The sequence below is a fragment of the Macaca mulatta genome, chromosome 2 (genome assembly GCF_049350105.2).
Source record: "Macaca mulatta isolate MMU2019108-1 chromosome 2, T2T-MMU8v2.0, whole genome shotgun sequence".
NCBI lineage: Eukaryota > Metazoa > Chordata > Mammalia > Primates > Cercopithecidae > Macaca > Macaca mulatta.
The window spans coordinates 128,923,326-128,944,334 of record NC_133407.1 but is presented as its reverse complement, the minus strand read 5'-3'; the positions used below and the strand labels follow the sequence as shown (position 1 = coordinate 128,944,334).

The 21,009-nt window shown below is 39.7% G+C and overlaps 1 protein-coding gene across 45 annotated transcripts in view; it reads left to right on the top strand.

Moving 5' to 3' along the window:
* The window catches only part of MAGI1 (membrane associated guanylate kinase, WW and PDZ domain containing 1), a 678,422-nt gene that overhangs the window by 639,026 nt on the left and 18,387 nt on the right, over window positions 1-21,009 (top strand). For 10 of the 45 annotated variants that reach the window (XM_077993278.1, XM_015130457.3, XM_077993276.1 and 7 more), the window contains 5 exons: window positions 1,601-1,817; window positions 9,366-9,457; window positions 10,920-11,112; window positions 13,489-13,782; window positions 17,086-17,289. In XM_077993278.1, the coding sequence (XP_077849404.1) occupies window positions 1,601-1,817; window positions 9,366-9,457; window positions 10,920-11,112; window positions 13,489-13,782; window positions 17,086-17,289 (1,000 nt within the window). Of the gene's footprint in view, window positions 1-1,600; window positions 1,818-5,751; window positions 5,836-9,365; window positions 9,458-10,919; window positions 11,113-13,488; window positions 13,783-17,085; window positions 17,290-21,009 lie in introns of all 45 variants that reach the window. The other 35 variants (XM_077993281.1, XM_077993277.1, XM_028844352.2 and 32 more) reach the window with 6 other exon arrangements.

Sequence of the window (21,009 nt, the reverse complement as noted above, 5' to 3'; positions counted from 1 at the left end):
CTTCAGAGTAGCTTAGAATATGGTCCTCAGATTTTTCCCACAAGCATATCAAGTGTAATTTTAAATGGTCTATCTTGCCTTCATTAAATACATGTCCAATTGTTCTCAATTTTGAATCCTTGCCAATATCTGCATTCAAATCTGTAATAGTCAAGAGCAAATGAAGTTTTTGTCCTCCTTGGGCTTTCTTCAGATACGTGTTTCAAAGCAAGGACTGGAAGTAGAGGAAATACAGGGACCTGAGAATTAAGTGAAAGGACCTTGCAAATTTCCAGCAGAATTCCAGGGGAATGAAAGATGAAGGATCCCTGGGGAGACAGCAAGGAAAAATGGTCTTGATAGGATTGATCGGAACACCCGGTGGAATATATGGGCTCTGTAAAGAACTTCAGGGATCTAGAATGCTCAAGGTCAAAGCTCTTACAAAGTACTTTAAAACCATGAGCTCTACAGGATCTATAAAAGTGAAGGGAGAGCCCCTTCCTGCCCTCAACCCCATACAGTGCTTTAAATCAGATAAGTATAGTGACGTGGTGTCTATGGTGTATGAGGCATGACTGCAGGATTTTTTTGTTTTGAATAGGGAATGCTAAACACCTGAGATTACCACAGTCTTTTATTGGAGAAAATAAGAACTACAGTTATTTCCTGTTCTACCTACTATTTTCCTTTCCATTAGGTCTTACTCTCCATTCATTAGCCATTCTAACAGAGCATTTCGTAAAATGAGAAGGGTCTTTGCTGAGCAGATTTTAATAAACAAGGACTTGGTTATTCAATTGAAATTTAAATGGAACTCTTCCCCTTTGAATATTATAATACTTGAACTTTGGAGAAGTTGCAAATCTAAGAAGGGTGACCCCCGGAGGTCAACTCATATACAAAGTTTGATCATGGTTTTCAACCAACAGTACTATCGGCAGTTTAAGAGGTGAAGTGTAATGATTGCAAAATTGATTAGCTAAGAATAAAGGAAGTTCTTCATATATTAGTAATTTATACACATAGAAATACCAGTAAACATATAATGCCTAGGTATGATGTTTGAAAGATCTGACCTCTGTTTTTTTGGGTTTTTTTTGTTTAACAGTCGAAAAGAATGGATAGCAAACTCTTAGAGAGGAATTGGGTATTTCATTATTAAAAGATACAAGACATGGAGTCCTGAGGTGCATCTTTAGTCCTGATTATATTTCTTCTGGATATTATAGCCTTATCGTAAACCACTCATGGTATTTGGTGTCACATATTTTTGTGAAAATGAGGATGTTAAAACTGATCCATCTTGCAATAAACGAGCATAGCATCTTAGCTGAGAACCTGTGATGAATATTGGATTTGTTTTCCGCTATAACCCAGAGAACAGTATGGGTTATGATTATGTCTTTCTATCTGGCCCACCCCTCTGTTTGTCTGCCAGTCACCTAGGGATTTATCTGCATTCAGCATTAGCTGGAGAAAGGTGGGAGCCAAAATACTATTGATATACTTATGTATGTGTATGCAGAAGTGCTAAACAAAGACAAGCTGGTGGAAAACACCCACTCAGAGAACCAATAATGATCTTTTCTTCTTGCCCTTCTCACTTGCTTACTTTCAGCAACCACTGGAAAGGAAAGACAGCCAGAATAGTTCTCAGCACAGTGTTTCCAGCCACCGGAGCCTGCACACAGCATCCCCAAGCCACAGCACACAGGTGCTCCCCGAGTTCCCACCTGCAGAGGCCCAAGCTCCAGATCAAACTGACAGCTCTGGCCAGAAAAAACCAGATCCTTTTAAAATCTGGGCCCAGTCCAGGAGCATGTATGAAAACCGACGTGAGTAGCATCCTGGCCTCTGTCTTACCCTGACCCCTCCACAGGGCTCTACCTTTCTTTTGAAGGTTATTGAAAATAGAGGAGTTGCAGTATGTAAACCGGATAAAGTGAAATCCACAAGAGGCAAAAGTATGGCCAAGGGAGTGGACTCTGCTGGCTATCCATGGAGGCCTCACTATGCCTTCAGTCTGGGGAGAGGGTAGAAGTGGATGGTTATCAAATAAATGCCCTGGGTGAAAATGGGTTTTTTTTCCTCCCTTCAGTTAAAAGGCATGGTAGATAAGAGCTGCTGTCTCATTAATTCCCTGAGTGGAGATTGTGATGTGCTCTGAGCACAAATCCAATATGCAGTAGAACTTAAATATGATTGACTGGGATTGTAGGGCTAATGAGAAGAAATTAAATGCTTTTTAAGTGGTCTCTTGATTTTCAAAAATACTGGTAACTTTTTTTAACCATTATAATCTCTCTAAACATTTCCCACAAAAAGGAGAAAACAATAGCAGTGAGTGGTTGTGCTTTAATTACTTATCCAGTGCTTTACCTTTTCTATAAATACAAGCTAGTGATAGTATATTTTGTAACTTCTTGGCTCATATAAACATAATATCACTCTCATGTTTAATGTCTTACTTTTTATTATGAAATGATTTCCAAAAACTATTCGCCATAAATAATATTCATTTATCTTACCAATGGAAGTTCCTAAAATGCCTTAATTTTAGGCGATGCAAACTCCTTGTTGTTGTTGTTGTTGTTGTTGTTCTTGGGTTGCTGTTTTCTGATGTTTTCTTATGAGTATAATTGGTCAGGGTGAGGCAGCTATGAAGGACAGATACCTCATTTTCTCTTTTTGGTATGGGGTAGGGGAGAGGTGTTGTGACGGTGGAGATTCAGTTTGTTGAAGGGTCTGAGAGAAGCTGGAAGAGTGAAGAGTGAAGAGTGCTCATCCTCCCCTCAGCACAGGTTTCATTTCTAGCTGCAACTGTGGTCACTGCTCAGCAGGGACATCGAGAGTCGTGGCAGAGAGGTTGTGTGAGGTGTGGGGCCCTGGCCTCCTGTCCACCACACAGACTTGGCTGTGCTGTGCTTCCTTTGCCGGCTGAAGTGTATGCTGAAAGTCAACTTCTCTGTGACCAAGCAAAATGGGGCAGTGAGGCCAGCATCCTTGTCTGAGGAGGAAGGTTGGTCAGTCCACTGAGTGATACTCAGCAGTTTGGGGGCAGAGGTGAGCCTGGAGTCTTGCTGGTTATCAAATGTTAGGAGTTGCTCAGGGCTCTATCCTTTTCCTCCTCAAGGGAGAAATATTACTGCCTTCTTACTACCACAATGCATGGAATTAAATGGGCTGTTTTGGCTACAAGTTCACTCTGCTGACAAAAAGCCCACTGATTTGAGCAGGGACTTATTTTAGTCGCTGGACTAGAAAGACACCCCTAAAGTACCCCCGAGGCCTGACTAAAGGAAATGAAGTTCCATTTGGAATGACCTCATATGCAGTGGATGCTAACCAGGAACCAGATTCTGTCCTCATTGTGTCTCCTCACTCATTGTAGTGATTTCACTGAAGTAAACCGTTTAAGAGATGTTTGTAAAGAGGAGCGTTTTCACATTCCCTCCACATTTCTCTCTAAGCATGTGGCTCGTCCAATCAATGGCCCGACTTCAGTTAATGTTGAGATATTGCTTTATTGACCGAGCTCCTGCTTTCCTCAATACAGTACACATTTATGATTGAGTTTTCCTGTATGAATCTTTTCATGATAAAATGAATTGCATTCTGAAGGGCTGGCAGGGGCATCATGGGTTGACAGGATAATTCTAAAACATCCGTTTAATAGAAGGCTTTTGCTCAAATGCCATTTTTACCCTGGTGGTGGCAAATTTTCTTAAGAATTTGACCTAATCAAATGTTTCTAAAAAAGTTTTCACCAGGAAAAAAAAAATAAGAAAAAATATGTAATGTGGCCATAGCCAGCTGCTATAAGTACTGAAATTGCTCAGGTGGCAGCCGGACTGAAATATTTGGGGCCAGGCATTGTGACTTACTCATGTAATCCCAGAGCTTTGGGAGGCCTAGGCGGGCGGATCATGAAGTCAGGAGTTGGAGACCAGCCTGGCCAATATGGTGATACCCCGTCTCTACTAAAAAATACAAAAATTAGCCAGGTGTGGTGGCGTGTGCCTGTAGTCCCAGCTACTCAAGAGGCTGAGGCAGGAGAATCACTGGAACCTGGGAGGCGGAGCTTGCAGTGAGCCAGGATCATGCCACTGCACTCCAGCCTGGGTGACAGAGTGAGACTCTGTCTCAAAAAAGAAAAGAAAAGAAATATTCAGAATGGTGCCAGTTTTGTTCCTTCACTTTCTTTAACATCTGAGGAATCGGATAGAGCAGCACAAATGGGAATCTATTCCTTTTTGGTAATTGGAGGCTCTGTAGTTGACTGATAGATAGTAGCAACCTAATTGATGTTAAGATTCACATTGATTTCTTCCTCACTACTAAATGAGGATAATGATGAGACCTCCCCCTGGCCCCCATGGTGATTATTCAGTATCTGTCACAGATTTTATTTTCACAGCACCTAGTAATGAACCTGCATCAATCTTGTGTTTGAATCAGTATTTTTCTTTATCTCAGATCAGTTTCTGCCATTCCCTTAGGTTGTTTCGTATCTTGTCTTTCAAAGAGAAAAAAAGTGTATAGCCTTGTTAGTTGTGATTCCCTGCCCCTTCTCCCCAAGACAGTAAAATGAGCAGAGTACTCCAGGAAAAACAGGAAAATTGAAGTCAGCAACAGCAGCTTAACTGTGCCATATTACCCTCTTTTTGTTGAAAATACATTGTTCTTTTTCTTTTATTATTAGGGGCAATGTGGAGATTAACACAATCTGTGATCGCATTCCTTCACATGGTCTAAATTTGTTGCGATGTACCATATTTTTGATATGGCCATCTCTCAAGGCAGCAGCATTAGAGTGAATCAGTCTGAATTACACATGTGTTCATGAATCCCTTTGAAGGGTTTCAATGTTTAATTAAAAACAAAGACTAGCACTAAAGTCCTTTAAAAGCCATGTTGCCTGTTTTATAGTTTCTCTAGAATTGTGCACATCTTAAAAACAACAGTGATGCAGTCTTATTAGTAAATGTTTAGGAGAATCAGATCACATCCAGTAGCATTTACTACAAAAGAAATTATAAGGCTTGTAGTTGAGACTTTGCCTGTTCACTATATAGCTTGGAAGAAAAAGCTCAAAACTGTCCTATTAACCAACATTGTAAATCTGTCCTGCTTTGGAGAGACATGCTTACAAGTTTGGAAGTGGCGATTGAGCTTCTTTATCATAGTAAGCTTAAGAAGCTTGGATGTACCTCCAGATTTTAAGAGCTATTATGACAGTATTTGTGTGTTTGTTCAGTTCTCCGATAGATCCATTGATTTGTGTCTCTAAATATAAGACTGTTCTGGCTTGAAATGCTTAGAATTCACCTGAACAGATATTAGTACAAGAATGAATTTCATCCTGAACTTGATACACTTTTGAATAAATGCTGTAGTTTAATGGTAGCACAAATATACTTAAATTTTTCCAAAAGCAATAAGGGTTTAGACAAACCGTGATTGAAGTAAGGCCAATCAAGAATGTGTACTTTAGAGTGTCATTAAATAAGGAGAGTTTAAGATAGTAATAGGAGTTATAGGAAACGCTCAATGGTGCAATTGTAAATTCTAGCTTTTTGATAGGTAAAGCACTGTGAAAAAAAAAAGAAAGAAAAAAATGGAATCAAACTATGGTCTTTTTAAATAACAGCCATGACCTTTATTGTGAAAGCTGAACTGCCTGTTCCTTATCAGTCAAAACTAAATTAAAGTGAACTAAGAGAAAGAATGTACATTAAGCTTTGCAAAATTGTGAAATTAATATTCCAGCCATGTCACCTTCACCTGCATCGGGATTGAGCAAGGGTGAGAGAGAGAGAGAAATCAATTCCACGAATTTTGGAGAATGTCCGAGTAAGGATCTGCTGAAAACTTTTGTCTCTCCATTTTCATTCATCTTGTTTGATGTTCTCATTGGTCTGGGGGCCTGGGGAGAAGTTCAGAAAAGAGAGGGAAGAAAAGAGGGGCATGAAGGGAAGTGCCTTGGAGCTCTTGTTGACCAAATGCAAACCAAAGACAAGATGGAATAAAAAGGGTTTTGCATGCCCTTGTCAAGTCTGGAAATGTGTTAGTATGTCTGTAGTAATGGAGACACCAGGAGGTTTCTCTGCAAACCTGGTGGTTCCATTCTCTCTAATTATCAAAGGAAGTCTTTTGACTGCTTTATTGAGTTGTCACTGGCATTGCCAAAAGGAGACTAACTGCAGAAATTGTTCATATGCAAGGGCTTACAAATGAAAACTGGACAAGGTTTTCTTAGCTCTATTTGATTTAGCCTCACTCAAAAAAAAGGGATATTAATATCGGAAAAATGGTTCTACCTTACTGCCGCCTAAAAACTTAATTGTAATAAAACCTGCCTGAAGTAAGGAAGGAAACCATTTCGGGGGAAGTAGTTTAGAAACTTCAATGCCTCTAAGAAGAGGTGGCCTCGGAGGACACAGAAGAGAGAAATTTCATAATCCCATAATGTGTTTCAGTACTGATTTATTGCCAAAGTTATATATTGGGGTAAATGGCATTTAGTTGGTAGAAGAGTAGAATTGTTAAAATGCCAAAATTGAAGTAGCAGAAGACTTTCTTTGTAACATGTCTGTGTTTTGATGTTTGTATCTGTGTTTTCTGGCTCGCTGTTGTGTCTTTAACATCCCTAGTGTCAGTGGGCATCTTCCTTTTCAACAGAAAACCTTTAAATAAATTTGCCATTTTCCCACTGATTCTCAGAAGGAAATGAAGCTTTTTTTTTTTTTTCATGTGGACTAAACGGTGTGATAAGCCTAAATCTGTTGGCCACAACCTCCCATACCATGCTAGCTCACACCTAAATGAGCAACAGTAGGCAGAAACTTGTTACATTTGGTGTCACTGTAGGATGGGCAAATGTTCCTGTGTTAAATGATGCTGAGAAAAATAGGTCTGGGCTGGAAGTCTCTGCAGAGGCCCTTTCGTTGTTCCCAGAAAGGCCACACACTCAGCAGACCTAAAACAGACTCTGCCAGGAACCCAGTGCTGGCTGGACAGCACCAGTGGTCTATTTCGGTAATAATCCTCCTGCTTGAGTGAACCAAAGACGGAGACACAACTTGATTTAATTTGTTGTTTCATTGAGGCTATTACAGCAAATATCCTTTAGCCAGCTACTCGAACAGAAAGAAAATATTGTTACCTTAGCGTGCTCAAGAAAATATTACTCTCAAATTGTGTTTATGGGAGTCCTGTGCTGTAGCTTAGCTCCATGTTCCCGGTGTTTTGCAGCTTAGCCTCAGCAATTATAATAAAAGCAGTGGATAGAAAGCACCCATTTACAGCCCTGGCACTGAGATAGCTCAAGTAAAAAGATCAGATTCGAACTCCTCTGACTTGTACTTACTGGTCATTTGGTTTCTTGTTTGTTGGTGCATTCATTCACTATACATTTTAAGTTTGTGGGTGAATCACTAAAAAGGGACATCTCTTCACCAACCTAAAATCTAAACATCCACCTTCTTCTTCCCTATTCCGTTGTACAAAACTGGAGAAGAAAAGAATTAAATTCTCAGGCCCGCACTTTCCTTCAGCCCCAAATCCAGTTAATTAAATAAGAAGGTATGCACTACAGCGTTTGAAAATCTCCTTTAGGATTCATTGCAACCGAATCGTATTTTTTTCTCTTTAAATAAAAGATACGTCATTTTATAGGTCATAAAACACCCTATGTATACATTAAAATATTAAGTAAGAATTAAATAGAAATAACCCTCTTTTACCTTAGTGAAGTAACAGAGTGGTATATAGAACGATTTCATATATAGTAAGTATTTTCTTATGGAAATTACATTTCTTTTAAAAAACAAGATATTCATTTTAAAGCCCTGGACCATTACTGGGCGTTGAAAGTAAAATACCAAGTTATTGGAAAATGAATTAATACTTTTAATGCTGAAATATCATAGGCAAATTCTAGAGTAAATCAGCGATTTTGGCAATGAGATATATGATTCATTAATATAGACTCTTTGTCATCACCATTGATCTTAAGGATTTGGAGGCCTGGCTGATTTTGGTAATAGTATTGAAATCCTAATAAACTTTGTACAGTCACCCCTCAGTATCTGCCGGGAATTGGTTTCAGGACACCTGCATCCCCCATCAAGGTTGTAAAAATCCATGGATGCTTAAATCCCTTGAAAATAGCATAATATTTGTGTGGAACACACACATACACACACACACACTCTCCTTCCTGTATTATTTGTTTGTTTGTTGTTTATGTATTTATTTATCTATTTGAGACAGCGTCTCACTCTGTCACCCAGGCTGGAGTGCACTGGGGCAGTCATGGCACACTGCAGTTTTAACCTCCCTGGCTCAAGCGATTCTCCCACCTCAGCTTCCTGAGTAGCTAGGACTATAGACACACACCACCACACCTGAACCATTTTTTATTTTTTGTAGAGACAAGGTCTCACTATGTTGCCCAGACTCAAATGCCTGGGCTCAAGCGATTCGCCGGCTTTGGCCTCCCAAAGTGCTGGGATTGCCACTGTAAGCTACCGCACCCACCTCCTCCTATATACTTTAAATCGTCTCTACACTGCTTATGACATCTAATACAATGCAAATGCCATGTAAATAGTTGTGATACTGTATTAGGAATAACGACAAGAAAAAAAAAATCTCTACGTATTCATCACAGCTAAAACCATTGTAGGTCTAACAAATTTTCTATCTGTGATTGGTTGAATCTAAGGATGCAGAACCCACAGATATGGAGGGCTGACTGTATGCAGAAATACTAGAATGTTTGAGAGTAATTTTTGGCAAAAATGATCTAACAAATTATTAGCATTGCTAGTCTTAATTATTTTAAGGAAGAAGAAAGTGACTTAAAGATAAATCAGAAAGTCTGTTTAAACCAAGCTGTTCTCTTTCATCCTCTAGTAGAGGAAACATCTGGTGACTTAACATGACTTCAGAATCCTTAGAGCCGGCTTCAGAGGTGGCTCTGACTTAGCCTGAGTTCTGTTCTTGGACATGGACACCTGCTTTGCAGTGTGGCACATCATACTTTTAATTTACTTAATTCCCCTTGCAAGAATACTGAGGAAAGCAGTTAATGCTGACTATTTGTAGTTAAGGATCATGGCTTGGGCTTGATTCGGAATTATCAAACAGTGATGAGTCCTTTGAAGAACTTTAGGGCTCAGTGACTATTCCCACTATTTACTTTATCCCCATGTCTTCTGTTATTTCACCTGTTCAGAGTATTTTGTTTCTTTGCCTATATTGAAAAGCTTCCATCTGATCAAGCACCACCATTCTTGTCTTGCAACTGTGTTCATCTTGGGGGTATCACTGCTTTTATCAGAAAAATAATCCATGTCTTTTTTCTCCCCTCTCTGCAGTTCCAGATTACCAGGAACAGGACATCTTCCTCTGGAGAAAAGAGACTGGATTTGGATTTAGGATTCTGGGTGGAAATGAACCAGGGGAACCTGTGAGTCTTTTGCTCGTCTCTCTCCCCGGCATATTTTTCTAAGGCTTCAAAGCAAATTGGCAACAGTGACAAATCACCAAGATTTGTCCAGCTAGATGCAACACTGACTCTTTCATCTTGAGTAGTATGGGTTTTTCATTGGATTTTGTGGAGCACTGTTTGTCTTGAGGAAGAAGAGACTAGATTCTTTCTAAAAAGTTTGTATGCGTGTTTGTGAAAAGTGGCAGCTGCAGCCTCTGTAGACCACCCCTTTCCCCCAAGGGAGACAAAAACAGAAAGCAAAACAGGATAATCATCACCTGATGTAACAGTAGCCTGGTCCTTCTGGCCAGGTCCCTTCACTCTGCCAGCAGGTACTGGGCTTTGTGTGTTGAGTTGCTGGTGTGCAGAGAGTATTTCACAAAGCCTTATGGGACAGTGATTGGAGAATGTCAGAACCCTGCCTTTACAAAACTTGAGAAAGAACCCTGAGTAAGGGTCAAGAAACGTTGAACTTCCCTGGATCTCAGTGACCTCCATTTTGGAATAAATTTAGAATAACATAACAGGGTTCTTTTGAAGGAAGAAAAGAAAACTAAAATAGGTATTGTTAATTTCCTTGTGATAATAATAGCCATTATTCATCGAGCGCTTACTATGTGCCAGGTTCTGTGCTAAAGGCTCTTAACATACATTCTCTCATTTATCCATCAAACCCACCAGTTTATCCCGTTTTCACATTGAGAAAAAGAAAAGCTAATTAACTTGCCCAAGATTACGGAGCTACCAAACGGAGGGACTGACAAATAAGGTCTGACTCGAATCCATGTTCTTAGCAACTATTTTGTCAAAGTTCTTTGCAAACTGTAAATGCCATGTAAAGGTAACTATAGCATTATTGTCTGCTGGAAAGGCAAGGTAGGCACAAGTATTTTAGCTAAGGTTTAGTGAATGGCAAATATAACAGTAAGACATTAACTATAAAGAATGCTCTGCTTTCAGGTGCTAAAAGACTTCGAAAATGGAGATGTCCAACTAATTTTTGCTTCATTCATTCATTTAAGAGTATTTATTACATATTCCCTATTCCTAGGCATGATGCTAGACTCTTAAATAAAAGTAATATTAAAATTTTATTAGCAGAGTTGTATGGAAAGAGAGTTTTTAGGTAGGTAGGAAAGAAGAATAGGTTGTACAATGAAGGGAGAAAAGTGATTTATATCTACAGCGGAGAAAAAGAAAGAGTGAGTTGTCAGTAGGCCACAGATAAACAGCTGGAAACTAAGCAAGAAATATTCTTTCCACCATTTAATAATTGTGACAATACTTAGCACAATGTCTTGTACACAGTGGGTGCTCAATAAATGTTTGTGGCATGCCTGCAGACATGAATGAATGAATTGTTCCCAGAGATGTGAAGGCCATTGATGTCACAGTAAATGTAGGAGAGAAGTGTTTCATCCATCGTTCAATTATTCAACAGATTTATATTGGTCACATTGTACCACTGGGTGCTGCTGATACCGACGGCCGCCTGAGGTCTGGAGATGAATTAATCTGTGTGGATGGGACGCCAGTAATTGGAAAATCACACCAGCTTGTGGTCCAGCTTATGCAACAAGCTGCCAAACAAGGCCACGTCAATCTCACAGTGCGGCGTAAAGTGGTTTTTGCGGGTATGTATTTCATTCATTCGTTCAGACAGTGCGTTGTCACTTGATTCACAGAAAAGGCCTCCTTCCTGTGTCTGCCTCCTTGAGCATCTATTTTAGCAAATGTTTGCAAATGTGATCAAGCTCAGAATTTCCAGATGGCTTGCTTCTCTCAAACCCTGCAAAAATTACTGTCATTCTAAAGTACTTTAATGTGCCGTTTGCATATGTTCAACAAAGTCTTCCAGAGGAAGGCTTGTTGAATATATATTACTTCCCTTCTATCTCCTTGCAAATCAGAACTTAGCCATCCTCTTCATTTGATGATAATCCTCAACAAATGAGGTCATTATGAAAGTCAGAAGAGTTGTAGCTTCATATCAAGAGAACAAAAATTGGGTTTGTGCTACAAAATAAGCTCATAAAAAAGTTACTGATTTCTTACTGTCCTATGTATTAAACCAAGATTTTTTTTTCTTTCTACAAGAAAGTTGTAGAGCCAGCCAGTTCTAGGTCAGCTTTGATTCCTTCTTCCTGCCCATAAGCTTTGAACTTTAATTCTCAAAATACTACATATCCTTTCAGGCTCAGCACAAATATAACCTTCTTCCCTCGGAAATTCCTCCTTCCTCCGACTACCTTCAGATTTTAGCATTCCCTCCTTGCCATTCTAGTGACTCATGGTTTACTTCCACATCCGAATCTGCCATTTTGAGACAGTGAATTGTGTGTCTGTCCTTTCCCTTGACCTACCAGCTTCCTGAAAGCTCACGTTGAATACACCTTGTTGTTCACCTTTGGATGCAGCTCCCACTTTGAAACCTTTGAGACAGAACCCAGAATACAGCAGAAGTGATTGTCTTCTATCAGTTGAATTACTGGAGAAATATGACCTGAAATATTATGAATTCTTGTGGCATTAATATTAGTGAAACAGATACCTGCCAGATCAAATTAATTGGTACCTTGTTTTTTTTTTTAAAAAAAAGTATAACCCATTTTAAATGGTATATGATTAATTATAGAATTAAGATGTTAAATTCCAGTGTGAGAGTCCTACCTCCTGCATCCATGGAAAACAGTGTTAATCTGCTGTAGGTTATGTCCCTAGAGCTTGTTTGTGGCCTCACAATCCTTCTTAACATAGTATTCCATGCAGCTAAAAGCAGTCAGTTAGAACTGGTTTTTGAGATGAGATGAAAACTATCTGGCTTCCCTGGCCCAAATAGAAATAGTAAGGCAATGTGATATTTTGTGTTTCAGGTTTATTTTTTTAAATATTAAATATTTTGGATTTTTAGCTCTGTGTAAAAGGCGTGTCAAAACTATGAAGAGACATTATGCAAAGCGAACTAGTCACAAAAGGAGAAATATTGATTCCCTTTATATGAGGTACCTAGGGTAGTCAAATTTATAGAGACAGAAAGCAGAATGATGGTCGGTGGGGAATGGAGGAAATGGGAAGGGGAATTAGTTTTTAATGAGTACAGAGTTTCAATTTGGGAAAACGACAAAATTCTGGAGATGGATGATGATGATGGTTGTATAAAAATGTGAATGCAGTTAATACCACTCAACTATATGCTTAAAAATGGTTTAAAATTTTGTTATGCTTATTTTTCCACAATTAAAACAATCTATGAAAAGAGAAGCTTTTGAAAATAAATACAGTCTGATCCAAAACTTGGACACAACACACATTTTGTTTTTGGCATAGTTGGTTCCACCTACTGTGTTGGCTGTTTAGGAGCGCTTTAGTAACACTAGCACGGTGACTAAATTCAGAAGGAGGCCAGTGTATCCGGTTCTGTGATCAGAGTAGATGTTGACACCTGGAAGCTAAGAAGAGAAGCATATGTGTCTCACAGGTGTTGTCATGAACCCCACATAGGACAGGTAGCCTCAACGTTACCGTCACCTTACTGTTCGTTGCCTGATGGAAAAAGCTGAGTGGAAATGTGATTGGAAAGTAATGACAATATGAACGTGCATCCAAGGTTCTATCTATGAAGCCAAAATGGTGGTCTTCGCGGATGTAGCCCTCACCTACGCTTAGGCCCATCCCTTTGTGCAGTGGGGAAATATTTCACAGCAGGTTGATCTTGCTGCAAACTTGATTCTGAGTGTGGATGTCGACATATAGCATGCTATAAAATAACGAACGCTATTTGCGAGTCCCATTTGGTGTTAAGTAGGATCAATGTTCGTAGATACTGAATGGTTAATATTTGTCAAGAGAAGCTGCTTTCAATCCGTATATCCAGGTTTTGTGAAACCAGGTGCTGTCTCCTCCCCTCGGTTCATGTTTTGATTTCTTGAGGGAGTTGCGGGAAGGAGGGATGGGCAGCAGGATGGAGGGGCTGCCGGACACGGTAATGTACGCGTGCATCTCTGTTACAGTACCCAAAACCGAGAACGAGGTGCCCTCGCCAGCCTCCTCTCATCACAGTAGCAACCAGCCAGCCTCGCTGACGGAAGAGAAGCGCACCCCGCAGGGCAGCCAGAATTCGCTGAACACGGTGAGCTCGGGCAGCGGCAGCACCAGCGGCATCGGCAGCGGCGGCGGCGGGGGCAGCGGCGTGGTCAGCACTGTGGTGCAGCCCTACGACGTGGAGATCCGGCGTGGGGAGAACGAGGGCTTCGGCTTCGTCATCGTGTCCTCGGTGAGCAGGCCCGAAGCAGGCACGACCTTTGGTGAGTGCTGAATGTGAAATCGCCCAGGATTTCCTACCATGCCTGGGAGTTTTTGTTCTCCTGTGAGTGAAAGCTGACGCAGACCTCATGAGCAGAAATGCTTTATGGCTTCTTGCTCTGGGTAATTAAAGACTTAATTGGGGATGGAGTTGATTTGGTAGCTTTTTCCCTTTTGAAGGTTGGGAATATTTGTTTGGCCCTTTCAACTTCCACCCTGAGAATGTGATCACGCACAGACGACTTAAAGCATACACCAGATTTGCGTGAAATTTGAATAGCAGCCGGGTGCAGTGGCTCACGCCTGTAATCCCCGCACTTTGGGAGGCCGAGGCAGGTGGATCACTTGAGGTCAGGAGTTTGAGACCAACCTGGCCAACATGGTGAAACCCCATCTCTACTAAAAGTACAAAAATTAGCTGTGCGTGGCGGTGCATGCCTGTAATCCCAGGTACTTGGGAAGCTGAGGCAAGAGAATCGCTTGAACCTGGGAGGTGGACCTTGCAGTGAGCCCAGATCGTGCCACTGTATTCCAGCCTGGGTGACACAGCGAGACTCCATCTGAAAAAAAAAGAAAAAGAAAAAGAAATTTGAATAGCAACCCCTGGACAGCATACAGAGTCTACAGTTTTTGCCAAAGCAAAGCTTTTGAAAGGTATTGAATAGGACAGCACTAATTGCAAGGGCCTCAGAATGGTCTTAAGAATATCTTAAGAGTTTTTACAAGGAGCATACGGCTGTAGAAATGCTCTAGGAAAAATAGAGGTATAAGGAATAAAAATACTACAGGAGATGCTAGTCCACCTCATCTGTGTTCTTTCTCTACTGTATTCCCATAGGAATTTTTAAAAAATTTTAAATAATATTTTTACTGTTGCTTGATTTAAAGTCTGGTTAAAATCTGAGTTAAGAGTCATTTGATTTTCCTGTCTCATCCAGACATTGAGGGTTTCAGCAAAGTCTGTAGAAACACAATTGTCACTTTCTCAGAAGGTTCACTCTCTGCTGGGTACACTAGCAAAGACCAAGAGAAACCCAGATGATTGCAGAAACTAGTGATATATGAATGTTTCCCATTGCGATGGATTGATTATAGATGTACACTCCAAAAATGATCCACCTTCCTGATTGAGTAAAAAGTCATTTGTTATCTCCCGAGCACGTTTGTTACTTACTATGGAATACAATGGGAGAAGGGAAAGGGCTGTGCAGGCTGTGCAGGCTTTTCATGTACCTCAGCTCTATCCCTGAATGACTTACCCACGTGGAAACTGGCTAGGACCAGCAAGGTGCTACACCCCTTTAGCATTCTCATCCAGTAGAACTCACTTGGCCTCCATTTAGTCTTGGTGTGTTGCTTCCTGCTAGAGCTGTCTCCCCGTAAGTTTTATGTTTAACAGGGGACAGTGACCCAGCCAGGTCTATGCATGTGTGGCTGCAGTAACAAATGCCCATTACTAACAGTGCTTTTTGAGCTACATTAATAAAGTCATCATAGCATGTCATGGATGGATGACCTGAAATCAAAGCAAGGTTTGTTGGTTTTGTTTTAAAATTTATTTCAGAGACTTTCCTGCTTAATATAAAAATAAAGAGAAGGAAGAGGGGAGAAAGAAATCCCAAATTATTTTCTTCAGATTTACAATTTGACTGTCTCCATGCATCCTGTGATGTTCCTAACTATTTCAGAATTGTCAGTTTCACCTTCGAGAAAGAAATAGCATATATGTCAAGTGGCAGGTTATGTGTTATATAATGAATATTGTATTCACACTCACAATTTGGTCTTTGATTGTTTTCCTTTGGCTCTTACAACAAACAAATTAAACTTTCCCTAATACCTTGCATGAGACTTCTGAGCTTTGCTGAGCTTTCCTCAGACCTGCTATTCGATACCTTTGTGATACCAATTGTCCTTGGAGATCAACTAAACTTAGTCAAGACCTTGAATTTGAGTATGGGAGCATTCCAGCACGCCTACCTGTTGTATTCTAATAGACTGTTAACTTTTAAAAATTATCTTACCTTGATGTTCCATCCTGTGATACAAGCTCAGGCAAATCTGCTGAAATTCAAAGGAATTAAAGCGCATTTTCCCACACACGTTACCCTTAAGGTCCAAATTATGACAGAAGAGCCTACTCAGTTAGTTGTAATGTCCCTCATGTTAATTTTGTCACCCTTTCCAAAAGGTAACTCAACTGCATAACTACCTTCATAGTCCCCAGAAAGACAAATTCTCAAAGTAGGTGAATATGCATAAGAACTTTGAAACTCAATACATGATTAACTAGATTAACTAGAAATCTATATCAGGCCTCAAAGCCAGCCACCTCTCTCTAGAAGTTAGCAATGACATGCAGTGCCTCAAAGTGCATGATAAACCTTTCTCTCCAAATGCACTTTTCCCGGTCTTTGATATTGTGGATGTGCAGTAACTGATGATGAGAAAGGAGATGATTAAAGGAAAAAGGGTGAGGAAAGATTTGAACCTAGCTTTGGATCAATGTCCTCAGCCTAAATAGGTACTAGATTTTCATAGTCCTTTGAGGGGATTTTTGTGAGGCAGGAGGATGATTTCAGAGCTAATGAACCAGTCGGGCCACACTCTGAAAGCACATAAGACTAGCTGCTTGAGCAAAGGTCCTAAAAGGAAAAATAAGCTTCAAGGTTGGGTGCTTTCTTAGCTCATCTCTTACAATTACACCCATTTTCTAAAGCTTTCATCATTCTGGGGAGAAGGCAGAAAATCTGAGTGTTTGTTCATTAGGTGTTTTCAGATTGAATTTTTGGTGCTAGCAGACTTATGCCTCACCAGATGCCCAGTGATTATTTTTCTAAACGGAGAAGGAACAAAACATTGGCAGAAGCTTAAACAACAGCTGGCAAAAATGAAGTGACATGAACACAGAATGAGTAAAAGCATCCATCCCAGCCTTGGGTTTCACATTTGCAGTCCCAAAATAAGCCAACAGCGAGTTATTTTGGGGCTCTTAAAAATCTTTGAAGTTGCCAGCTATCCCAAATTTTGTAATTGGTTTAAGGAGGAAACCTGGGGGTTCCCCTGATTTTGAATCTGGAAAGGATGGCAGCAATCGATTCTAGTTTCAGGGCAGTAGCTCCTTATACAGACACCCTGAGTATTGCCAATGTTTTGACCATCGGTGCAGAGCTCTCCTTTAATAACATTTGCTTAATGCTTTAATTAATTAACACTTAACCTTCTCTTTCCCTTTTCAACCCTTTTTCTCTTCCCTTTGCTATATTCCCACGTAACTTTAAAAAAATTAAAACTCAATATCAAAGCAGGCAATGCATGTGTGGCTATGCCTCACAAAATAGGTCGGATTATTGAGGGGAGCCCTGCTGACCGCTGTGGCAAGCTGAAAGTAGGAGACCGGATCTTGGCAGTAAATGGATGTTCCATCACCAACAAATCCCATTCAGACATTGTGAACCTAATCAAGGAAGCAGGAAACACAGTTACCCTCCGCATCATTCCTGGGGATGGTAAAGTATACCTATTATCTCTCTCTCTCTCTCTCTCTCTCTCTCTCTCTCTCTCCCTCTCTCTGTCTTTTCCTTTTCTCTCTCTCTCTTTCATTAGTGTTCATGTAACTGAATAGTGTTAATTTAGTGGCAGCTTCATTCATCCTTAACTAAATATACCCATTAAGTAAATGTGAGCCATTGTTACTAACCCATTATCTCACCCTCTTATGTAATTAATCCTTTAGCCCTGTGACCCTGTCTTGCTGCAGATATAAAAGTTTCAGAAAAATCTTCACCCTTTCCTCAACTTATTTAGCTTTTTGTGTCCTTGTCTTCAACACTATAAAATAGTTTTAATACAGGTAGTACAGATCCTCTGATATGTATAATATGAACTGTATAATCTGGTGACATGACAAAACCTGCATGGTAGCAATTCAGAGCCAATACTATAGTTTTTTAGAATAAGTGAATGTATCAAAGTTTTTTATTTAATGGGAGAATCTAAGAGTTTGTGTCTACTGGATTTGTCCCTAATTTTTGTATGTGAATGAAGAAAGAATGAAATCTCTCTATTTTTGATAGATTATATCTGCATTAAACTAGGCCTATCCTTATTTGTTTGTTTGATTAGTTAAATTTAAATCTTTGGTTCTTTTATATAACTTCTGCCCCCCAGGGAGCATTGGCATTGTATGCAGTGGGTGCAAGTAGCATCTAGTGAGGTCAGACATGCTTCAAAACATCCTACAGAACACAGAATAGCCCTCACAATAAAAAGTTACCCAGCACAAAATACCAATACTCATTGTATTATTCATGTTTAATAAAAATTAAGTTGAGACTGAGTGCGGTGTCTCACGCCTGGAATCCCAGCACTTTAGGAGGTCAAGGCGGGTGGATCACCTGAGGTCAGGAGTTTGAGACCAGCCTGGCCAACATGGTGAAACCCTGTCTCTACTAAAAATATAAAATTAGCCTAGCATGGTGGCACATGCCTGCAGTCCCAGCTACTTGGGAGGCTGAGGCAGGAGAATCGCTTGAGCCCAAGAGGCAGAGGTTGCAGTGAGCTGTGACTGCGCTGCTGTACTCCAGCCTGGGCAATAGGGCGAGACTCATCTCAAAAAAAAAAAAAAAAAAAAAAAAATTTAAGTCGATACACTAATGTCAGGAAGTATAGATCCTTTAGAAAATTAAATCCTGAATATTCACTTTATTCTAAGCTTACTCTGCTCTGGAGAGGAAAATGACACTTGTCCCAAAATGTTTAAATGTCTTTTTTTAGTCTTGCTATACATGTTATAAAATATATATTCTAAAAGTCAGTGAGTATTTCTCAAAAAAAATCTGGTTTATAAAGATAGTGTGATAAAAACTCTATGCCATGTATCTATAAAATAAGAAAATCAGACATTTCATCTGAAAGTTATTTACCAAATGAGTATTTTCATATACTAACTGCTAGAAAGTGAACTTTCTAGTTCAAGATTTGAAAGGTATAGCTGGTGCCTTAAGGAAAAGGTAAATGCAAAACCAAACAGTAAATGTTTGAAAATTGTTGGTTCCAAGAACAGAAAACTTTCTCTGCACCAAAAATATCCCACACTAAATATGGAGCAAAAAAATGGCTTCTTGAATGATGGTCTACTTCACCCTCCTTCAAATGCATGGTTAGTCATTTACCAACTGGTCTGGAGTTCATTCCACCAATTCACCACTCTGGAAAGCTATTACAATTTAGGAAAGTGGTCACAAGATGATAGAACATAGGTTCCTAATGGGAAGGATGAAGGAAGCCAGAAAATACAGTGAGAAGTGATTGAGAGAGCCAAATGTGGTCCAGACATCCCTCCTTTCATTGCACTTCATTTTATTGCACTTTGCAGGTACTTTATTTTGTACAAATTGAAGGTTTGTGGCCACTCTGCTTCGAGCAAGTCTGTCAGTGTCATTTTTCCAACAGCAGTTGCTCACTTTGTGCCTCTGTGTCACATTTTGGTAATTCTAACAGTATTTCAAGTTTTATTAGTATTAATTATTATTATATCTGCTGTGATGACCTGTGATCAATGATCTTTGATGTTACTATTGTAATTGTTTGGGGGTGCCACAAACCATACCCACATAAGAGGACAAACAATTAATAAATGTCATGTGTGGTCTGACTGCTCCATTGACTAGCCATTCCCCATCTCTGTTCCTTTCCTCAGACCTTTTCCAAGATAAAGCAATATTGAAATTAGGACAATAAATAACTTTACAATGGCCTCTAACTCTTCATATGAAAGGAAGAGTCACACATCTCTCACTTTAAATCAAAACCTAGAAATGATTAAGCATAGTGAGGAAGGCATGTCAAAAGCTGAGATAGGCCAAAAGCTAGATCCCTCATGCTAAACATTTATCCAGGTTGTGAATGCAAAGGAAAATTTCTTAAAGGAAATTAAAAGTGCCACTCCAGAGAACACACGGATTTTGAGAAAGTGAAACAGCCTTATTGCTGATATGGAGAAAGTGTGAGTGGTCTGGATTAAAATCAAACCAACCACAACATTCCCTTAAGCCGGAGTCCAATCCAGAGCAAGTTCCTAAGTCCTCAATTCAGTAAAGGCTGAGAGAGGGGAGAAAGCTGGAGAAGATAGTTTGAAGCTAGCAGAGGTGGGTTCATGAGATGTAAAGAAATAAACCGTCACCATAACATGAAAGTATAAGGGTAAGCAGCAAGTGCAAATGTAAAAGCTGCAGCAAGTTTTCCAGATGATTTAATTATTAAGATCATAGATGAAGGTGGCTGCACAAAATGACAGATTTTCAGTGTAGACAAAACAGTATTCTATTAGAAGAAGATGTCATTTAAGACTTTCCTAACTAGAGAGGAGACATCAATTCCTAGTTTCAAAGCTTCAAAGGACTGGCTGACTCTCTTGTGAGGGGCTAATGCAGCTGATGACTTTAAGTTGAAGCCAGTGCTCATTTGACTATTCTGAAAATGCTAGAACCTTTCAGAATGATGCTGAATATACTCTGCCTGTGCTCTAGAAATGGAACAACAAAGCCTAAATGACAGCACATCTGTTGTGCTGTGGTTTATTGAATATTTTAAGCCCACTACTGAGACCTACTGCTTAGGGGAAAAAAAATTTCTTTCAACATATTACTGCTCATTGACAATACACCTGGTCACCCAAGAGTTCTAATGGAAATGTACAAGGAAATGAATGTTGTTCTCATGCCTGCTAACACAACATCCATTCTATAGTTCATGGATCAAGGAGTCATTTTGACTTTTAAGTCTTACTATTTAAGAAATGTATTTTGTAAGGCTATACCTGCCGTAGATAGTGGTGGCTCTAATGGATTTGGAAAATCCATTTGGAAAGATTTGGAAAATCTTCTGGAAAAGATTCACCCTTCTAGATGCCATTAAGAACATTTATGATTCATGGGAGAAGGTTAAAATTTGACATTAACAAGATTTTAGAAGAGGTTGACTCCAACCTTCATGGATAACTTTGAGGGGTTTGAGACTTCAGTGGAGGAAGGAACTGCAGGAGTTCTTTTGTGGTGGAAATAGCAAGAGAAGTAGAATTGGAAGTGGAGCCTGAAGATGTGACTGAATTGCCATAATCTCATGATAAAACTTGAACAGACGAGGAGTTGCTTCTTATGGATGAACAAAGAAAATGGTTTCTTGAGATGGAATCTACTGGTAAAGGTGTTGTGAACTTTGTTGAAATG